This window comes from Delphinapterus leucas, chromosome 16 (assembly GCF_059928025.1).
Source record: "Delphinapterus leucas isolate spDelLeu-1000000601 "Yukka" chromosome 16, BTC_Dleu_Yukka2, whole genome shotgun sequence".
NCBI lineage: Eukaryota > Metazoa > Chordata > Mammalia > Artiodactyla > Monodontidae > Delphinapterus > Delphinapterus leucas.
In genome coordinates this window covers 86,219,817-86,236,020 of record NC_143144.1, presented here as the reverse complement: position 1 = coordinate 86,236,020, position 16,204 = coordinate 86,219,817, and the positions used below count along the sequence as shown (strand labels likewise).

At 54.1% G+C, this 16,204-nt stretch overlaps 1 protein-coding gene across 1 annotated transcript in view; it reads right to left on the bottom strand.

Moving 5' to 3' along the window:
- The window catches only part of LRRC27 (leucine rich repeat containing 27), a 29,734-nt gene extending 14,066 nt beyond the window's left edge, over nucleotides 1-15,668 (bottom strand). Inside the window, 9 exon segments of the mRNA XM_089897370.1 lie at nucleotides 1,400-1,602; nucleotides 1,935-2,049; nucleotides 2,947-3,310; nucleotides 6,126-6,184; nucleotides 10,712-10,825; nucleotides 12,167-12,183; nucleotides 13,396-13,554; nucleotides 13,556-13,663; nucleotides 14,959-15,668. Coding sequence (XP_089753496.1) covers nucleotides 1,400-1,602; nucleotides 1,935-2,049; nucleotides 2,947-3,310; nucleotides 6,126-6,184; nucleotides 10,712-10,825; nucleotides 12,167-12,183; nucleotides 13,396-13,554; nucleotides 13,556-13,600 — 1,076 coding nt within the window. The 5' untranslated portion in view covers nucleotides 13,601-13,663; nucleotides 14,959-15,668.
- Between the last annotated feature and the right edge of the window lie 536 nt (nucleotides 15,669-16,204).

Below are 16,204 nucleotides of genomic sequence, written 5' to 3'. Positions count from 1 at the left end.
TACGTCTCCAGCCTGGGTCTCCACCAGCCTGTCTGACCCCATTCCTGGATCTTCCACGGATTCCCATGGTCAGTGCCCTCCCATCCCACCTGCACATCTGGCCCTCGGTCTCCCCTCTCAGCAGAGGCCTCCATCGTGGGCCCAGACCCTGGCCACCATCCCAGACTCGCCCTGGCTTCTCCCGCTGCCCGCGTCGGGGGCCCTTTGGTCCCCAGGGTCACAGCAGCTGGGCCCTCCTGGACTCTGGCCGCTGCCCTGCGAGAGCCTCTGTCCTATCTCCACGATGAGGCAGGAGATCGGTGTCGGCAGAATCTGGCTACGTGCTCCCCCAGCTCCAGGCCCGAGGGAGGGCCAGGCACCCCCTCTGCACCCCTGCAGAGCCCGCCTTGCCTGAGAGGCTGCTTCCCGAGCCCCCAACCCAAGCCGGTGCTCCCGCGTGGAACTGTGATTCTGTGACGTCAGGGGCGGTGCTCCTGGGCGCAGGGGCCTGTCTTTGTCTCTGCCACCTCTTGGGAAGTGGGCTGGAAGGTTCCTCAAGAGGCACAGGGCAGCGTTCTCAGGGGCACAGGTAACCAGGAAGTGTGACGTGCTCCGCGGGGCTGTGTGGAGACTAAGCCACTGGACGGGGTCCCCACGCTGTTGCCAAGGAGGCCACCGAACGTGGTCTCAGGGCCCACGGCACAGAAACCACGGAGAGAGCTGCTGCTCGCCCTTTGATTCAAGAGCCGCCCTCAGCGAAGGCGGGCGGCACCCTGGGCACCGGGGAGCCCGACCTGGGGGGAGGGGCACGTCCCGCCCGGCCTCCCGATGTCCCCAGACAGGTGCCCACCCAAGCCAGAGGGTGTGAACAGTGGCCGCGGGGGCAGCTGAGCCTCGGAGACAGAGGTGCTTAGCAAGTGGGGGGGGAGGCGGTGCTGAGTTTCCACAGCCGGGCAGCAGCGGGACCTGCCTGGATGCAGGGCAGAGGGCCGTCGGGACGCACAGTGAGGGCCCACTCCCGCCCTGCAGCCTGGAATCCTGCAGAGGGACACTCTGGGGCATGGCCCGCGACCACCATGGCCCCGGGGGCCCAGGCCACGCAGTCACATCTGAGCCTCGCTGTCGGATGGCTGCGTCCTTGCCGTCAGGATGCCAGCCTCAGGGCAGGGCCACCGTGCACCCTGACCAGGTCTGAGGGCCTAACGTCACCCAGCCTCTCCCTGAAGGACATGAAACCCGACTTGAAAAGCACGTCTGGTGTCGGGACCACCGCGCTGGCCCATTAGAACACGTGCCCTGAGGACCGTCTGCATCCGCAGGGCCCCAAGAGAAAACACTCAGGCGGGTGATTTCAGGACGGTCTATTCGCAAGGCGGAGCAGGGGCCCTGCTAGGATGACGGGCGGCAGCCACCCCGGGACCCTGGGGTGAGGGACGGAGGGGCTGCCGGCACCCAGCAGCGGGAGTGGTGGGCGGGGCAGAGGGACCCTGCCTCCCTCCCCGCTTCTCTCTGACCTCCCGCCGGAGCCCCCCCTGGCCGGACACAACCAGAAGGTGGAGGGCGCCGTCCACGCCAGCCAGCCTCGCGGGCCCAGAGCGTGGTGGAGACAGGCAGTTGGTGGGGCTGGAGGACAGAGGGGACAGAGGGGACAGTGAGGACAGGGCCCAAGCTGGCCCCGCACCGAGGCCGACCAAGCCAGCAACAGCCCCGCGGGGCAGAGGCAGGAGTGCACCTCCCAGACAGGCACGTTATTTTTAAGCCACTTTTCTTAAACAAGACCTGTAAGCTGGGTGATTGACAGGAGAGGACGGGTAGAGGAAGAGCAAGGGACCAGAGGAGGAAACAGGGCAGAGGCGGGGCGGCGAACTTGAGGGCCTGCAGCCGCCCAGGGCACACAGCCCGCGAGGAGCAGCTTCCAGGCGAGGCCAAGCCCGCCCCGCTGCCCCCGACCTCACCTCCTGCGCTGCTCCATCTGGGCTGATACTCTCTTCCGGCAGGCTGGTGCGGCCCTGGGTCTGCTGCCATGGGGCCAGCTCGGGCAGGACACTCTTGAAGGAGGGCGTCCTCGTCCTACGATGATAGCAGGGCGTCAGCCGAGCACCACACTGTGCAGGGCCGCGGGCTGGCTGCACGGAGATGCCCCGACGGTCACGGACAGTTGCCACCCCCAGAATCCACAACGTAGGTGGGGTCGGCCGTCAGGGCCTCCACCCCGCTCCCCGGGCCAGGTCATGGCTGGACCTACACCTGGGACCGGTGAAACTGTGCCATGCCGGGAAAAGGCTCGCACTGACTTGGACGAGGTACCAACTTGGTTTCAGGGGTCTGTGGGCTGGGGAGACCTGCCCTGCACACCTCCAGCCCTCCCAGGGCTATGGCCAGGTAATCACACTCGAACAAGATTTTACTTTGAAAAATTTTCAAAACTACAGAACAGGTGAAACAACAGTGCAGTAGACACGTGCACACCTTGCACGTGGATCAAAGCTCTTTAATCTGTTTTCCAATAGTGCCCAATGGCAGCCTTCTCAGACGGGCCCTTCCTCACTGTCCCGCCACAGACCTTTACCAGACACGCGGGGCGTGTGTCCACGCCGTCTGCAGGGCCACAGACCGGAGTGGCTGCTAACCATGTTCTGTGCCCTGGACGTGACATCACCGCCCTTGCCGACGTATGAGCTGTACTCCCCAATGTTACTGGGTCACGTTCTCTCGTATATTCACACATCCACACACGTGTGCACATCACACCCCCACACACAGAGGATTTGAGTTTTTCTCTCGTGTAACCTCTTCCTCTGAGCCTGTTTTCTGGGTAACTTTAACCTAAACCAGGCCTGGCATCTGCCGTGTAACGAACGATGGCGACGTGAACATACGTCCACCCGACGTCTTAACAGAGAATCACAAAATGATATCACAGCCGCGCAGAGATCAAGAAAGTACACCTTTGCTTTCAACTTTTACCTGAAGACGGGTCTCGGGCGGGGTCGCCGCTTCTCCTTGTCGCTCAGCACCGCCGTGAGGGCTGGGGGCAGCTCCGCTGGCAGGCGCTGGCGCTCCAGAACCTCCGCTTGCTGGTTCTCCACGATCTCCTGCCTCAGCTTCCAAAAGCGCCGGATCTCCTCCTCGCTCGGCCAGTCCTCCGGAGGTTCGGCGGACCTTCTGCACTCACGCAGGTCTAGTTTTTCCACAGGTGGGAAAAAGCCTGCCTTTTCTGTTAACATGGTTCCCTTTGCCTCCTGAGAATGAATGGTTTCTTTGTTGGGCACACGCTCTTCGGATAAATCCAACAGGGGAGGTGGCACCTCACTTACGCTCATCTTTTTAACTGGGGAAATCGACAGTGAATAAAAGGCCATTTTAGTAGACTGTACGTCCACGCCTGAGACGCGCGCAAACCTGGAGCCGGCTCCCTGCGCAGAAGGCTGGGTAGGGGCTGGTCCCTGTGCCCCAGGCCCTCACACTGCACATAAATCCATATAAATGAAGATATTTGCCCCATCCAGACCTTCTAGTATCTGCTTCTAATTGATGTTCAGCCCACACACCTGTATTTTTTACTGCAATGCTTTTGCTGACTTTTAAACACTTTGATCTCTAGTAAAGTTATGTGAGAGAAAATTGGTGCACTACATATGCATCCACAATTTGTGCCAGATCCCTCATCGGGCGTTAGGGCCACAGCTTCCCAGAGACAGGTGTCACCTGGCCTCACAAGGCCTCCTTTCCCTGGACATGCAGGGACCCAGAAGTGCTGACAGCCAGGTGGCCTGGGCCTGGAGCTGTGCTGAGGGTGTGAGGGTGTAAGGGTGCGGGGCTTGCCCACCAAGCCTGGCCTCAGCCCTGGGGCAGGCTCCCTAGACCCAGCAGCCCCCTGTGTTCTTAAACACATTGAAACAGCCTTGTCATGTCCAAGTTACCTTCTTGTACGGAGTGAATTCATTTTCAGCCTTTCAGTCTAATTTATTTAGCTATTTTCTACCTTTTTTTTCTAGTCGATTATGTATCTATTATACTTGAACCAATATAGCCCTCTTTGTATAAATACATATAGAAACTACAACTGGGGTTGAAAGACAATGGGTTTTAATTACACAATAAAGTATTAAATTCTACAAAATATGTTCAGTGTCAGTGGTTTACAACTTTGTTTCCTGAAGCAAAAACTTTTCTTTCACATTCTTCGGAGAGTGTGGAATCCAAACAGGAGAACCAGGTGAGCACCTGGATGTCACGTGCTGGCATGACTGCAACCGCCTCATGGGACCCCAGGCCCAGGTCTCCTCCCAAGGGACCCCCGAGGGCGGCCGAGCAGGACACGCTGTGTCTGCACCAGGCACAGCACACGCGAGTCTAGGACGGTGAAGTCCTGACCACTACACGCTGGGGATCAGTGTTTTTAAAGAAAAACAGTTCACAAAGTGGGCAAAGATACGCTTTAAAAAATCCTAAGGAGTGACTAGAAATGAATGTATTTGTCCAATTTGCTTGTGGACAATCGACTAAGAGCCAGAGGCGAACTGGACCCATAGTGACACCAAACAGAAGGAGGGTGAATGCCAGCAAAGATAGTTTTTAAAGTCAAGCAAAATGGCAAAACACAAAAACTGTAAACGGGGACTTCCCTGGTGACGCAGTGGTTAGGAATCCGCCTGCCAATGCAGGGGACACGGGTTTAAGTCCTGGTCCTGGAAGATCCCACATGCCACAGAGCAACTAAGCCCGGGTGCCACAACTACTGAAGCCCACGTGCCCAGAGCCCACGTGCCACAACAAGAGAAGCCACTGTACCACAATGAAGAGCAGCCCCCGCTCGCCACAACTAGAGAAAGCCCACGTGCAGCAACGAAGACCCAACACAGCCAAATATAATAAGTAAATAAATTTATAAAAACAAAACCAAACAAACTGCTGAAAATTAAACAAAAAGCAAGAGAAAAAAGATGTATTACTTCTAAGGGAAAACCAGTAAGACTGCTGACTTTTCGATAGACGATAGAGTCCACAAGACAATAAAGATATTTCTAAAGCAGTCACGATGCCTAAAGTCTAGGAGCCTATACAGTCTGCTAAAACAACCTTCAAAAATGAAGGGAAGGGCTTCCCTGGTGGCGCAGTGGTTGAGAGTCCGCCTGCCGATGCAGGGGACACGGGTTTGTGCCCCGGTCTGGGAAGATCCCACATGCCGCGGAGCGGCTGGGCCCGTGAGCCATGGCCGCTGGGCCTGTGCTTCCGTCCGGAGTCTGTGCTCCGCAACAGGAGAGGCCACAGCAGTGAGAGGCCCGCGTACCTCAAAAAATAAAAAAAAAAAAAAGAAGAAGGGAAAATAAAGATGACCTTTTAAAATCCTGAAATAATTCATTACAATAAGACTCAATATAACACAAAAGACAGATCTTTAGGCCAACACCATCATCCCAGATGGAAGCACGAAATTTCAAGAAGAGATGAAGAGTACCAGAAGGGCGACCATGTGAGAAAACATAAATTAGACAGTTTAAAGAGTGTCTACTGGATCCCTTACACATATAAAAGCAAAATTCACGAAAACAGCAGCACAGAAGACAGGAAGGAGGCAATGGAGCTAACCGTTCATTGGAGAATGAACAGAAATGAACACACAACAGCTGTCCACATCCACATGCACAAGCCTGAAAGACATCGTGCTGAGCCCCCAAACGCCAGGTCACCAAGAATACACAAGGGATGATGCAACTTAGAAAAAGTTTGCAAGGAAGGCCCTTTAAACATGTATTGTGTAGGGATAGTAAGCGGTAACGCTTTCAAGGAAAGCAATGAAGGATGAACAAGTCACGCTGGCCTGGGGGAGGGGGGCAGGTGGATTCACGAGCACACCTGGGTCCACAAAGGCCTGATGCTGGTCTTCCTTGAGCAGCAGGTACAGGGCTCCGCGTTTGCATTGTTTGTACACTGTGCTCACGTGTAGGACACACATCATAGCAGCAACAGCTCTTGCGATCGGATCTGTGTTGTCTCAGGGGCCGGAAGGATGGCATGGAAGGGATTTAAAGCATCGGCTGGCCTCTTCCCTGCTGGGTCAGGCCTGAATTTACATTACAGATCTGGTAACTGCAGAAGGCCGCATTTAAAACTATCTTTTATTTTATTGTTTTAGCACTTACCCAGCTCCACAGGTAACATTTTGATAGGATTTCTTTCTAAAAGCAAAGTTTTCAAATGCCTTTAAAACAAAACAAAAAATATGTAATTTAAAAGCAGAAAATCAAATGACCATCAAATTTCTTCATCTGTCTTCTCTTTAAGGGAGCGGCTTCAACGCAGACGTTTACCCCATGCTCTGCCCCCACCAGCAAATAGACTCCACGTCTCAGCATCTGGTCAGGCTCTGGGCCTCAGCACTGTGGACACTTGGGACCAGGCAGTTCTTTGTTGGGGGGACCGTCCCGTGCCCGGTGGGTGTTTAGCGGCATCCTGGCCTCACCCCACTAGATGCCCCCCCCCCAAGCTGTGACAACCACAAGATCTCCAGATGATGACAACGTCTACTGGGGCACAATCGCCCTGGCTGAGAACAGTCACGGAAGGATGTCCAGGAGACAGAGTATCCGCTCTGCTTAGAGATGAAGAATTGGCACACTGAGGCCTCTGTGAAGCCTCAAAGCCAGGAAACACGGTGAAGGGGTGTTTCTCCCAGTATTTGACCAGGGATCTCTTCTGTCACTTAATAGCTATTAATATCCCTTACAAGGTTTGGCAAAAGACGTATCATAGATAGGTAGAAGATGTCCAATAAAACTTTACTAACTGAACGACAACGGACGATAAATGGTTCACATTAAACTCTATCTCGCCCCTTTTGTTCAGCTGCTTTCGCTTTTCCACATTTCATCAGGGCTCCGTCGTTATTAATGATCATTTTCTCTTTCTCAGTTGCTTTCAGGGATGTAAAAAGACTTCAAATGCCCTGGCTCATTCAGTGTCTCAGCCAAGGGGTGTGACGGCCCCTTCTCCTGGGCGTCCAGGCAGAGGCAGGACGCCCGTCTCCCGCCCTGCTCCACCCAGGCTTCACTGAGAGACTGAGGAATCCTCGGGGCGAGGCACTATTTAATCGCCAGGGACAGTATGGCGCCCCGCACACCTGCCCTGCAGCAGACACAGCCGCGGTCTCACGGGGGAGAACCTCACAGCCCCGGGAGGGACAGAGAAGCTCCGCCTGCCTTCTCTGTCACTGGGCTTGACGCTCCATGCCCTGAGCAGCCCTGGGAGACCAATGGGGAGCAGAGTGGCCTGGAATGCAGGCTAACCTGTACCCACATCTTCAGCTTTCCTTCCCCCAAAACGTTCCTCAGACAGACAGCCCCCTGCAGACCCCATCAGCAAATGACGCTCCAGCTAGAGGGAGGGGCGGTCTCGCGTCTCATTTTCCTTGGAAGGTGAAAAAATTAAAATTCAGCATCACACTGACCAGAGTCCCCAAGATGTGAAAGGAGAAAATATAGTTTCACAGACACAGAATTGAGAGCTCTAGTAAGTATTCATTTAAACCAAGTTTAACTTTTTGACTGGCAGCCCTAAAGGAAAATCGGATTACCTGAGGATCAGACAATTCTCTTTCCATTTACTGTCTTGGATTTTCCTATTATTTAAAGTTTTTAAGAAGTAAACTTGGAGAATTAAACTTTCCTTGGTAAACACAAAGGCAAATTAATTAAACATCGTTACTTCAACGTATTGGTTTTGGTTTAGTCCCCTTTTAATTTCGCTAATACAAAAATAGCCAAGGAGGACGGCGTTTGCTTTTCTAAGATTCTTCAACCGGATGTGCAGGCAGCCACGTACCCTGGACCTTCCAACACGCCTCTCTCAAAGCCAAGGATGTTCCAGCCCACTTGTTTGTCTATTTGTTTGTTTGTTTGGGGGGGGGGCATATTAGCCAACTATGAACCTGAAAGTGTACAGGGGATTTTTCCACCTTATATAATAATACATTAAAATATTCTTGTGCACACTTTTAAGTGATAAATTCACAAATACTATCAGTAAACCACTGATTATTTCATTTCACTAACTTTCAACTGAATGCCACACATTTATATACTGGACTGGAGTTGCTTGCCTAAGGAAGCATATATACTGATGGACCTTTTTAAACCTTCTCTCTCTGCTAGCAAGCTTACACATCTAAGACATTGAGAGGGGGAGAATATGAACACTGGCATTGTTTTTTTGTTTGCTTGTTTGTTTGTTTTTTGCAGTACGCAGGCCTCTCCCTCTTGTGGCCTCTCCCGTTGCGGAGCACAGGCTCCGGACGCGCAGGCTCAGCGGCCATGGCTCACAGGACCAGCCGCTCCGTGGCGTGTGGGATCTTCCCGGACCGGGGCACGAACCCGTGTCCCCTGCATCGGCAGGCGGACTCTCAACCACTGCGCCACCAGGGAAGCCCTCTGGCATTGTTTTAATTAGGCTTTTTGGAAAGTTTAAGGCTTTCAATAAGCCCATAATTACTTAAAATTTCTAATGAATGTTTCAGTTCTTTAGCAAGCTGATCTAATTTTAATGATATAACTGGTTATAAATCACACGCAAAATTATATCTTAGACAACATTAAGCAGGTGGCTTTGACTGGCAAAGTCAAAGAATTCCAAAATTTGAGACCATGTATTTATTTTAGAATAAAGAATAGTGCTTATGAGCACAAGTCCTAGTTTATTTTTATCCTTCGAGTAACAATTACTCTCCAGAACTGAGTGCCATTTTGCTAAGACAGCCATGGACCACAAGCATGAGACTGCCCTCAACACACCAGCCCAGTACCCCGTGAAGAGCGGAGCCCCCCCAAGCCTCCCTGACACACACTCAGAGACGCCTGGGGCCACCCGGGTCGCGCCGGCGGGGACCAGGTGGAAGCAGAGAAGGCATGGCTGCCTGTCACACTGCCACTGGCAGACGCGCTGGCCGGAGCTGAGGACACTGCTCTAGGCAACCAGGCGCCGACCCAGTGGGTCCAGGAAGGCCCGGGAGCTCCAGGAAGACAGCTCCCGGGGGTGTCCCCACCCTGCCGGAGACACCCACTCGTCAACAGAAACTAGCTGTTTCCCTGCAGAGCCTGAAAAGGCATGGATGGCGCACGGGGTTTTCGCTTACTGTCACACGGACAAAATACTCCCTTCTTTAAACATACTTTTAAAGCCAGTGAGCAATAGTTCAGGCAAGTGAAGGGCCTCTGCGCCTCTACTCTGCCATTTCACGGGGGCTGCAATGACTCTAGCAGGAAGGGGGTCACCCTTGGACCCCTCTGTTCCTCCCACGCCGTCCATCCCACCTGAATCCCCCGGCTCTCCTGCGTGGACGGCTGCAGCAGCCTAACTGGCCACGCTGCAGCATGCTCACCCCTCCTTTCAGAGTGATCTTAAAGCCCCGTCCCTCCCTTCAAACCATCTGTGACTTCCTGCCTCTTTCGTGATGAAATTCAAACTAGCGATTGCGCCTACCAGCTCTGGTCGACTGCCTCTGCAGGCACCTCCAGCCCCTTCCCTCCTCTGTTCCACCACACGGCCTCCCTGCTGCCCCTCCCATTCCCAAGGACACGGCCACCTCATGGCCCTTGCACGTGCTTTTCCCTCTGCCCAGCGTGCACTAATGTTAAAGGCGTGTCTGAAATTCACGTCATGAGGTTTCCTAAAGGTTAAGAAGCTGGCATAGAAGGACTGGGCACTGAGGCACAGGGGCCAGGAGAGTGGGGTGGCCTCACGCTGCATGTGACTCCAGGACTGGGGGGTGCCAGCTGACCTGTGGCTGCTGGGAGGGGCGGGTGAAGGGGGTAGGCAGCTTGGCCCCAGTTCTAGAAGTGGGAGTAGTAGGAGACGCCCGGCATCGGAGTGGCAGGAATGTGGCTGGATGGCACAGAGCTTGCTTTGGGGTTTCTGATTTTCCCAAAAAGGAAGAATGACTCATTATTTACCAGGAACCAGCGCAGTTACACACAGGCCCTTGGGAGCAAAGCCGCTGGTTTAATTCACGGACAGTATTTCTTTTTTTTGTTTGTTTGTTTTGGTTTTTTTGTTTTTTAACATCTTTACTGGAGTATAATTGCTCTACAATGGTGTGTTAGTTTCTGCTTTATAACAAAGTGAATCAGTTATACATATACATATGTTCCCATACCTCTTCCCTCTTGCGTCCCCCTCCCTCCCACCCTCCCTATCCCACCCCTCTAGGTGGTCACAAAGCACCGAGCTGATCTCCCTGTGCTATGCGGCTGCTTCCCACTAGCTCTCTGTTTTACGTTTGGTAGTGTACATGTGTCCATGCCTCTCTCTCACTTTGTCCCAGCTGACCCTTCCCCCTCCCCACATCCTCAAGTCCATTCTCTAGTAGGTCTGTGTCTTTATTCCCGTCTTACCCCTAGGTTCTTCAGTACAGTATTTCTGACCCTTCAGGCAGCTTCACGTGAGGGAGTCAGAGATGGAACCGGCTGCAAAAGCCGCGTGGACCATCCAGCAGAGGCGCTGTGGTGCCAGCGTGCTCCGTGGTGCTCCGCGTCCTAAACTATAACCATACAGGTGCATTTGGTACCTGCAGCCACCGCACCTCCGAGCTGGCTTTGAAAACGCCATTACACGCCTCTGCTCTAAAGTCGACATTCAGTGAGGTGGGGTGTGGTTAGGCAGCCAAAGAACAGGCACTCGGGCATTTGAAGGAGATGATGGTGACCTCCTAACCTGGGAAAAGAAACATGCAACTCACTTGTGACAGCCGATCCCAGAAGGAAGCGCTGTGATCCTATTAGAGCGGAGGTCCAGCCAGGTGAGGTTTGGCAGCCACTGAAAGAAGCTTTTAGGAATCGTGCAGAGGGCGTTTTGGGGAGAAAAAAAGAATGTTTTTGTCAACGAACTAAATTTAAAACATGCCACATCCTCAAAGCATTTCCACTAGTGACTGTAATCACACACGCCAAGTTAAAAGAAAACCCGTAACATTTATCCTTAAATCTTTTAAACGGGGGACACAAGTGTCAGAAAAACGAGGCCAGGCCTCACCGCGCAGCTGCTAGAGTGGCTTCCCGGCCTGGAGACGCTGCGTCTCGCCCGGCTGGCAGTTCAGACGCCACCACTGCGCACATCACACCTCTCCCATCAACTATCCTTTAACATCCAACTTCATCCCCAAGTGCATCTGAATCCTATTCTCCCTCCTGGGCCCACGCTGCCCAGAGAACGAGGGCAGGAGCCACGCCCGGGCCTTGGTTCTCATGCAAGGAGACACCGAAAAGGAAACTAAAGAACACACACGCTGAGTTAGCTCTGGCGTCCTCTGTGGTAGCAACGGCCGCACAAAAACAGCCAGTAACCATCACGTCAGGAAGTCTGATACATCACGCAGTGGGCCCTTAGGTCGGATCGTAAATAAGATAGGACAGTACGAAGGGGAAAGGACAAAGCACACGCACACTGACCCTCGCCCCGCGATACGTACAAGTACGATTTTACAGTCACAGTGTGGCAGGATTGTGGGTGACACAGACATCCCTTCCCTACTGCTGCTGATACACGCTGCGTAGGTTTACATGATCACGTACACCACACGCACGTATGTATTTACGTGATCGCGCACACCACACACACGTATGTATTCACGTGTCTCTATTTACCAGGGCAGCAGAATGTAGGCATTAAGGGCACTGGTCTGGAAGCCAGGCTGCCTGGGTTCAAATCTAGGTTTCGAAAACCTATGAGCTGTGTGACCTAGAGCAAGTTCCCGAACCTCTCTGTGCTCCAGCGGCCTGGCCTCTTCCAGGTGCAGCAAGCGAGCAGCGCCTGGCACACAGGGGCGCAGGTAAGCACCAGCCGTCACGACCGCGCTGCTCTATTAAAGCCCGCGGAGCACAGCACGCGGCACCCGCAGGCCGCTCCTTTTCCACCAGCTTCTCAGCTCCCAACTCTGCTGCCAAGACCACCTTCCAAGTCCCCTCAAGGTTAAGGCAGAAACTTGAGAAACACCGGCTAGAACCCACACTCCACAAATACGCTGAGAACACAGTCCCCGGGCAGCTAAGATGCGGCACCGTCGCTCGCTGTTGGCGGCGGGCGCAGCCTCTGGGGAGGGAGTGGCGACTGGACACAGCGTGGGGACGCCTTTGCGCCGGGCCACTCTTGGCCTGGCTGCCAGGTCAGCTTCAGGCTCCTGCTCTCTCAGCCCCAGCGCTGAAGCCGCAGATCCTGGTAAACACCAGAAAAGGAAATCTCAGAGAGACAAGCTAGCATTTGCCGTCGCCCCACAGGGGCCGGCTTGACTGCATCACACGAGCCTGTCCTCCCTCCTCGGTTCTGTGAGGCCGTGTGAAGATGGGGGTCAGTGTTCCCTGATCATAAGGGTCTCTGGAAGTGATAATGGTGGCTCCAGAGAGTGTTGCTATGGCTGCAAAACGCACCCGTAACCCCTAAAAGTCCACCACTCTGAGTGGCCACCTCACTCAGTGATTTGTTGCCATGGCAGTAAAATGTATATTGACGTCTCTGTTTTCTGAGAAGCATAAACAAAGTTTCTTCGTTAAGCCTGAAGAAGGCTCTGGAATGTCCTCCTTCTTTCTTTATGCATGACACTGTTGGGTTCCTTGTTCAGAGCTGAGAGCATTTGCTTCATTAAAAGTGGTGCATTACAGGATGACCCAGTAATCACTCATGGAGGTCAGTGCTAAGAAAAGAGACCGCGAGACCAGTGCTTGCCTGACGGGAAAAACAGGGTGCGTAACACAAATGGGGTTAATAAACTAAGTAGCTACTTAAAATCTAAGTACACGGCTTTTGTAAAAGCACTCAAAACCGTCAATCCACAGGGTAACAGTGCAATGCGTGGGTGTGTGTACCATGTTGAGGACACTGTGCCTTATATGCTTATCATTTAATTCTCCTAATAACCCATAAATAGATTCTCATTCCCATCTTCCAGGTGAGGACAAGATGAGGTTTAAGGAAATTACGTGACTGCTGGGCAGTGACAGAACTGCTGGTGAGGGCCCCTGCCCGTCTCCCCTCAAGGCTGTGTGATGGAACCTTGTTCTAGAAATCGCGGGAGGAGACAGACCCACCAGATCTTAAGCAGGCAAGGGCCAGACCTGGTGAAGGCACCAGGTAGAGTTAAGCCTGTGACATCTGCAAAGCTGTGGGTGACAGTTTTTACTGCACTTATTTTAGGGGTGTTGTGTTTTGATTAAGAGGCCAAGGGTGTTTTCGGCAAGTCGCCCCCCAAACCCAGGAGAGGACGTCAGAGTCTTCATCATCTGTGGCATCTGAGCAGCGCACAAAACCCCAAGTTCACCCTCCTCTATCTCATTCTCGAATTTCTCTCTAAAAGAAAACTGCACGTAAGAAGAGCCTTCAATCACGTCTACGTCGCACATACGTACCATGCCCCAGAGGTGCCCCACTCACTCTGAGGTTGAGAACTTTGAAGATCTCTCCTAAATGGTGAAGACCACTTTGACTCAAGTCTAAAATTGATGAAGAGAGGATGACCCCCTTGACACCCTCGTGAGCCTCCCTGGAGGGGGATGCAGGCTTGCTCCTAGCCTGCCCAGTGCCGCTCTCCGGGATCAGCAGCCCCACAGGCAGCCTTGCAGGAGCTGCTTCCCTCCATCCGTCAGCCAGGAGGAAGCAATCCTCCGGGGACCACTGCTCATCCTCCCGGGTCTGGAGTCACCTGCAGACAGGGAGGGGAGATGCAGCAACAACTAGGTACACGGGCACACTCTCACTGTCTAGCTCATGGCAGATTTGTGTTTGCTTACAAAGACCATTGTTTCTAATAATCAGTATCATTACTGATACTGTAAAACAAACTGGACTGCAAGAAGGTTCAGATTAAAATGTTCTGCTCCTCCCTTTGCACCATGGAGTTCCAAGATTTAACTTAATTCCTGGAAAATGCAATGGCTGTTTTTGGGATGAAAACAAGTCAGAAGATTTCAAAGCGCACAAGCTAATGTATCCCTTCCCTAAATGCAGTGGGGTTCCTAAGTTCACACTTTCTTACTTGCCCCGCGGTTCTGTGGCATTTCCATTAGTGTTCCGCTCCACGGAGAATCCTGACAGCTCAGGTTACCGCTTTGACTCAGCGATCAGCGCTGGGTCTGGCTAGCACCCAGATTAGGCTGGGGGTGGGAACCGGTCAAACTAGAACCTTGAATTTTACTTGTTCAACAATAGTTTTGCTCGACACAAAGTTTAAGAACTGTATTTCACCAGAACCTCATTCGGTGAGGCACACGTCCGTGTTTAATTCCCGATTTATCCGGCAATAACAACCAACACTGGAATGTTTCAGGGCTCAGAAGCCTTCGCTCATTGATACAAAACTCTCGACAGCAAGAGGAAAGAGATATGGGAACATATGTATATGTATAACTGATTCACTTTGTTATAAAGCAGAAACTAACACACCATTGTAAAGCAATTATACCCCAATAATGATGTTAAAAAAACAAAAGAAACCTCTCGACAGCCAACACCTGGGAAACGTGTGTGCGTCTACCTCCCTCCATTTTAGGGATGGGGAACACGAGGAACCGCCCAAAGGTCAAGCAATTAACGAGTGGGGGGGGGCGAACCCACCGCAGGCTGCCTGCGCTCCCTGGAGACCCTGGGCCTCCCCTGGGGTCCTTTTCTGTGTTTTAGGGGGGAGAGAGGCTTCAATCTCCCGCAAACCTCTGAACAGAAAGAAGGCCTCAGGACCGAGAGCAAAACCACAGGGCCTAAAAGCGGGCGGAGCGGGCTCCGTGGGGTCGGGGAGGCGGCTCCGGGTCCCGGCGCCCTCCCCGGTTTCTCCACCGCACCGGGCCGCCCTCGAGGCCCCGCAGCTCCGCACCCCGCAAGCCCGCGGTGCCCCCAGCCTCTCGGGATGCGCCCCCGCTCCCGGCCCGCCCCTCGCCCCCCATCACCCGGCGCCCCAGCCTCTCTCGAGGGGCCCCCGACCCCGGGCCCGCAGCCCTGCCTCACCCTCGGCGCCCGCCAGCCCACCCGACGCCCGCACGACCCGGGCGCCAGTGCGGCAGTCCAGCAGTGGAAGCTGCCGGCCCCACGCGGTCGCTATGGAGACGCCCAGCCTTACGGAGGCCCGCAGGCGCCAAGCCGCGCGGAAGGCGCGCAGTCGCGGGGCGCGCGGGGCGTCTGGTGCGCCTGCGCACGCGGCACTCATCCAGACTCCAGCGGTCCGCCCGGAGCCGCAGCGCCGCAGCGCTGGCGCGCCGCCCGCCACCTCCTCTGTCGGGCAGTCGGTGACACACACAGAGGTGGAGCGTTCCGGACGAAGGGGACATGTGTGCCGAGGCCCGGAGTGTCGTGATGCGCGAGCGCGCGCCTCTGCGGAGCGGGCGGCGGGGCACCTGCCGGTGGGCTCTTCGGGGGACCGCAGGTTACACACGGGAAGGTTCGCATTTCAAGTTGACCATCTGGCGTCAAGAACTTGAAAGTCCTTCCCGTTTTATACCTTCCCGTCTGCAGCAGGCAGACCTACGTCTTCTTGGGGGTCACAGGATGGCTGTCCCGGTTGCAGTCGTCACTCGGACGCCCATCACCCGGGAGGAGAAGGAAGCCCCCAGTAACTGCCTCTGAGATCTGGCCGGAATCGCTTCGGCTACCTAGACCAATCAGCAGAAAGGAAATGAGACCACCACAGGGCTCGGACCAATCAGGATTTCTCTGTGGGTCTGGAACCCCCCCCCCCCCACTTCTCAAGCACTCAGGTAGAGGGTCTGCATACCTCTTATCAGTCAGGCGGCGAGCCACTAGAGGATGACGTCGTTAAGGGATTTGACCTTTGCCATTGCAGAGGCTGGTTGGACAATCTCTGAAGGCTGCTGCCCTCCGCCTGATGCTGCAGCTTGAAGTGTGCAGGGCAGGTATTCAGGAAGGGAAGGTGGAGGTAAAGGGGGGACCAGCGAGCCCAAGCTGGAACCCACGAGGATGGATGGATCACGTGGCACCGATGGTCACAGAACTACACACACACCCAGCCCAGGAGTTGGAGAAGCTAAAAGACTCGGGGAGACAGACTAGATGCACGCCTGCCCCCCACCAGTGAGGTGAGCTGGCAGAGAAAGGACATTGTGTGCGAGCTGCAGCCACACCTGGGCCCCTGCCCTGGCCGTCCAAGTATAAAATCATTACAGCTGCTACCTCACTGCACCCCTTTACCCCCCAAATCTCATGCACAGTGCCTCTTGGGGCCGAGTTAGGAAACCTG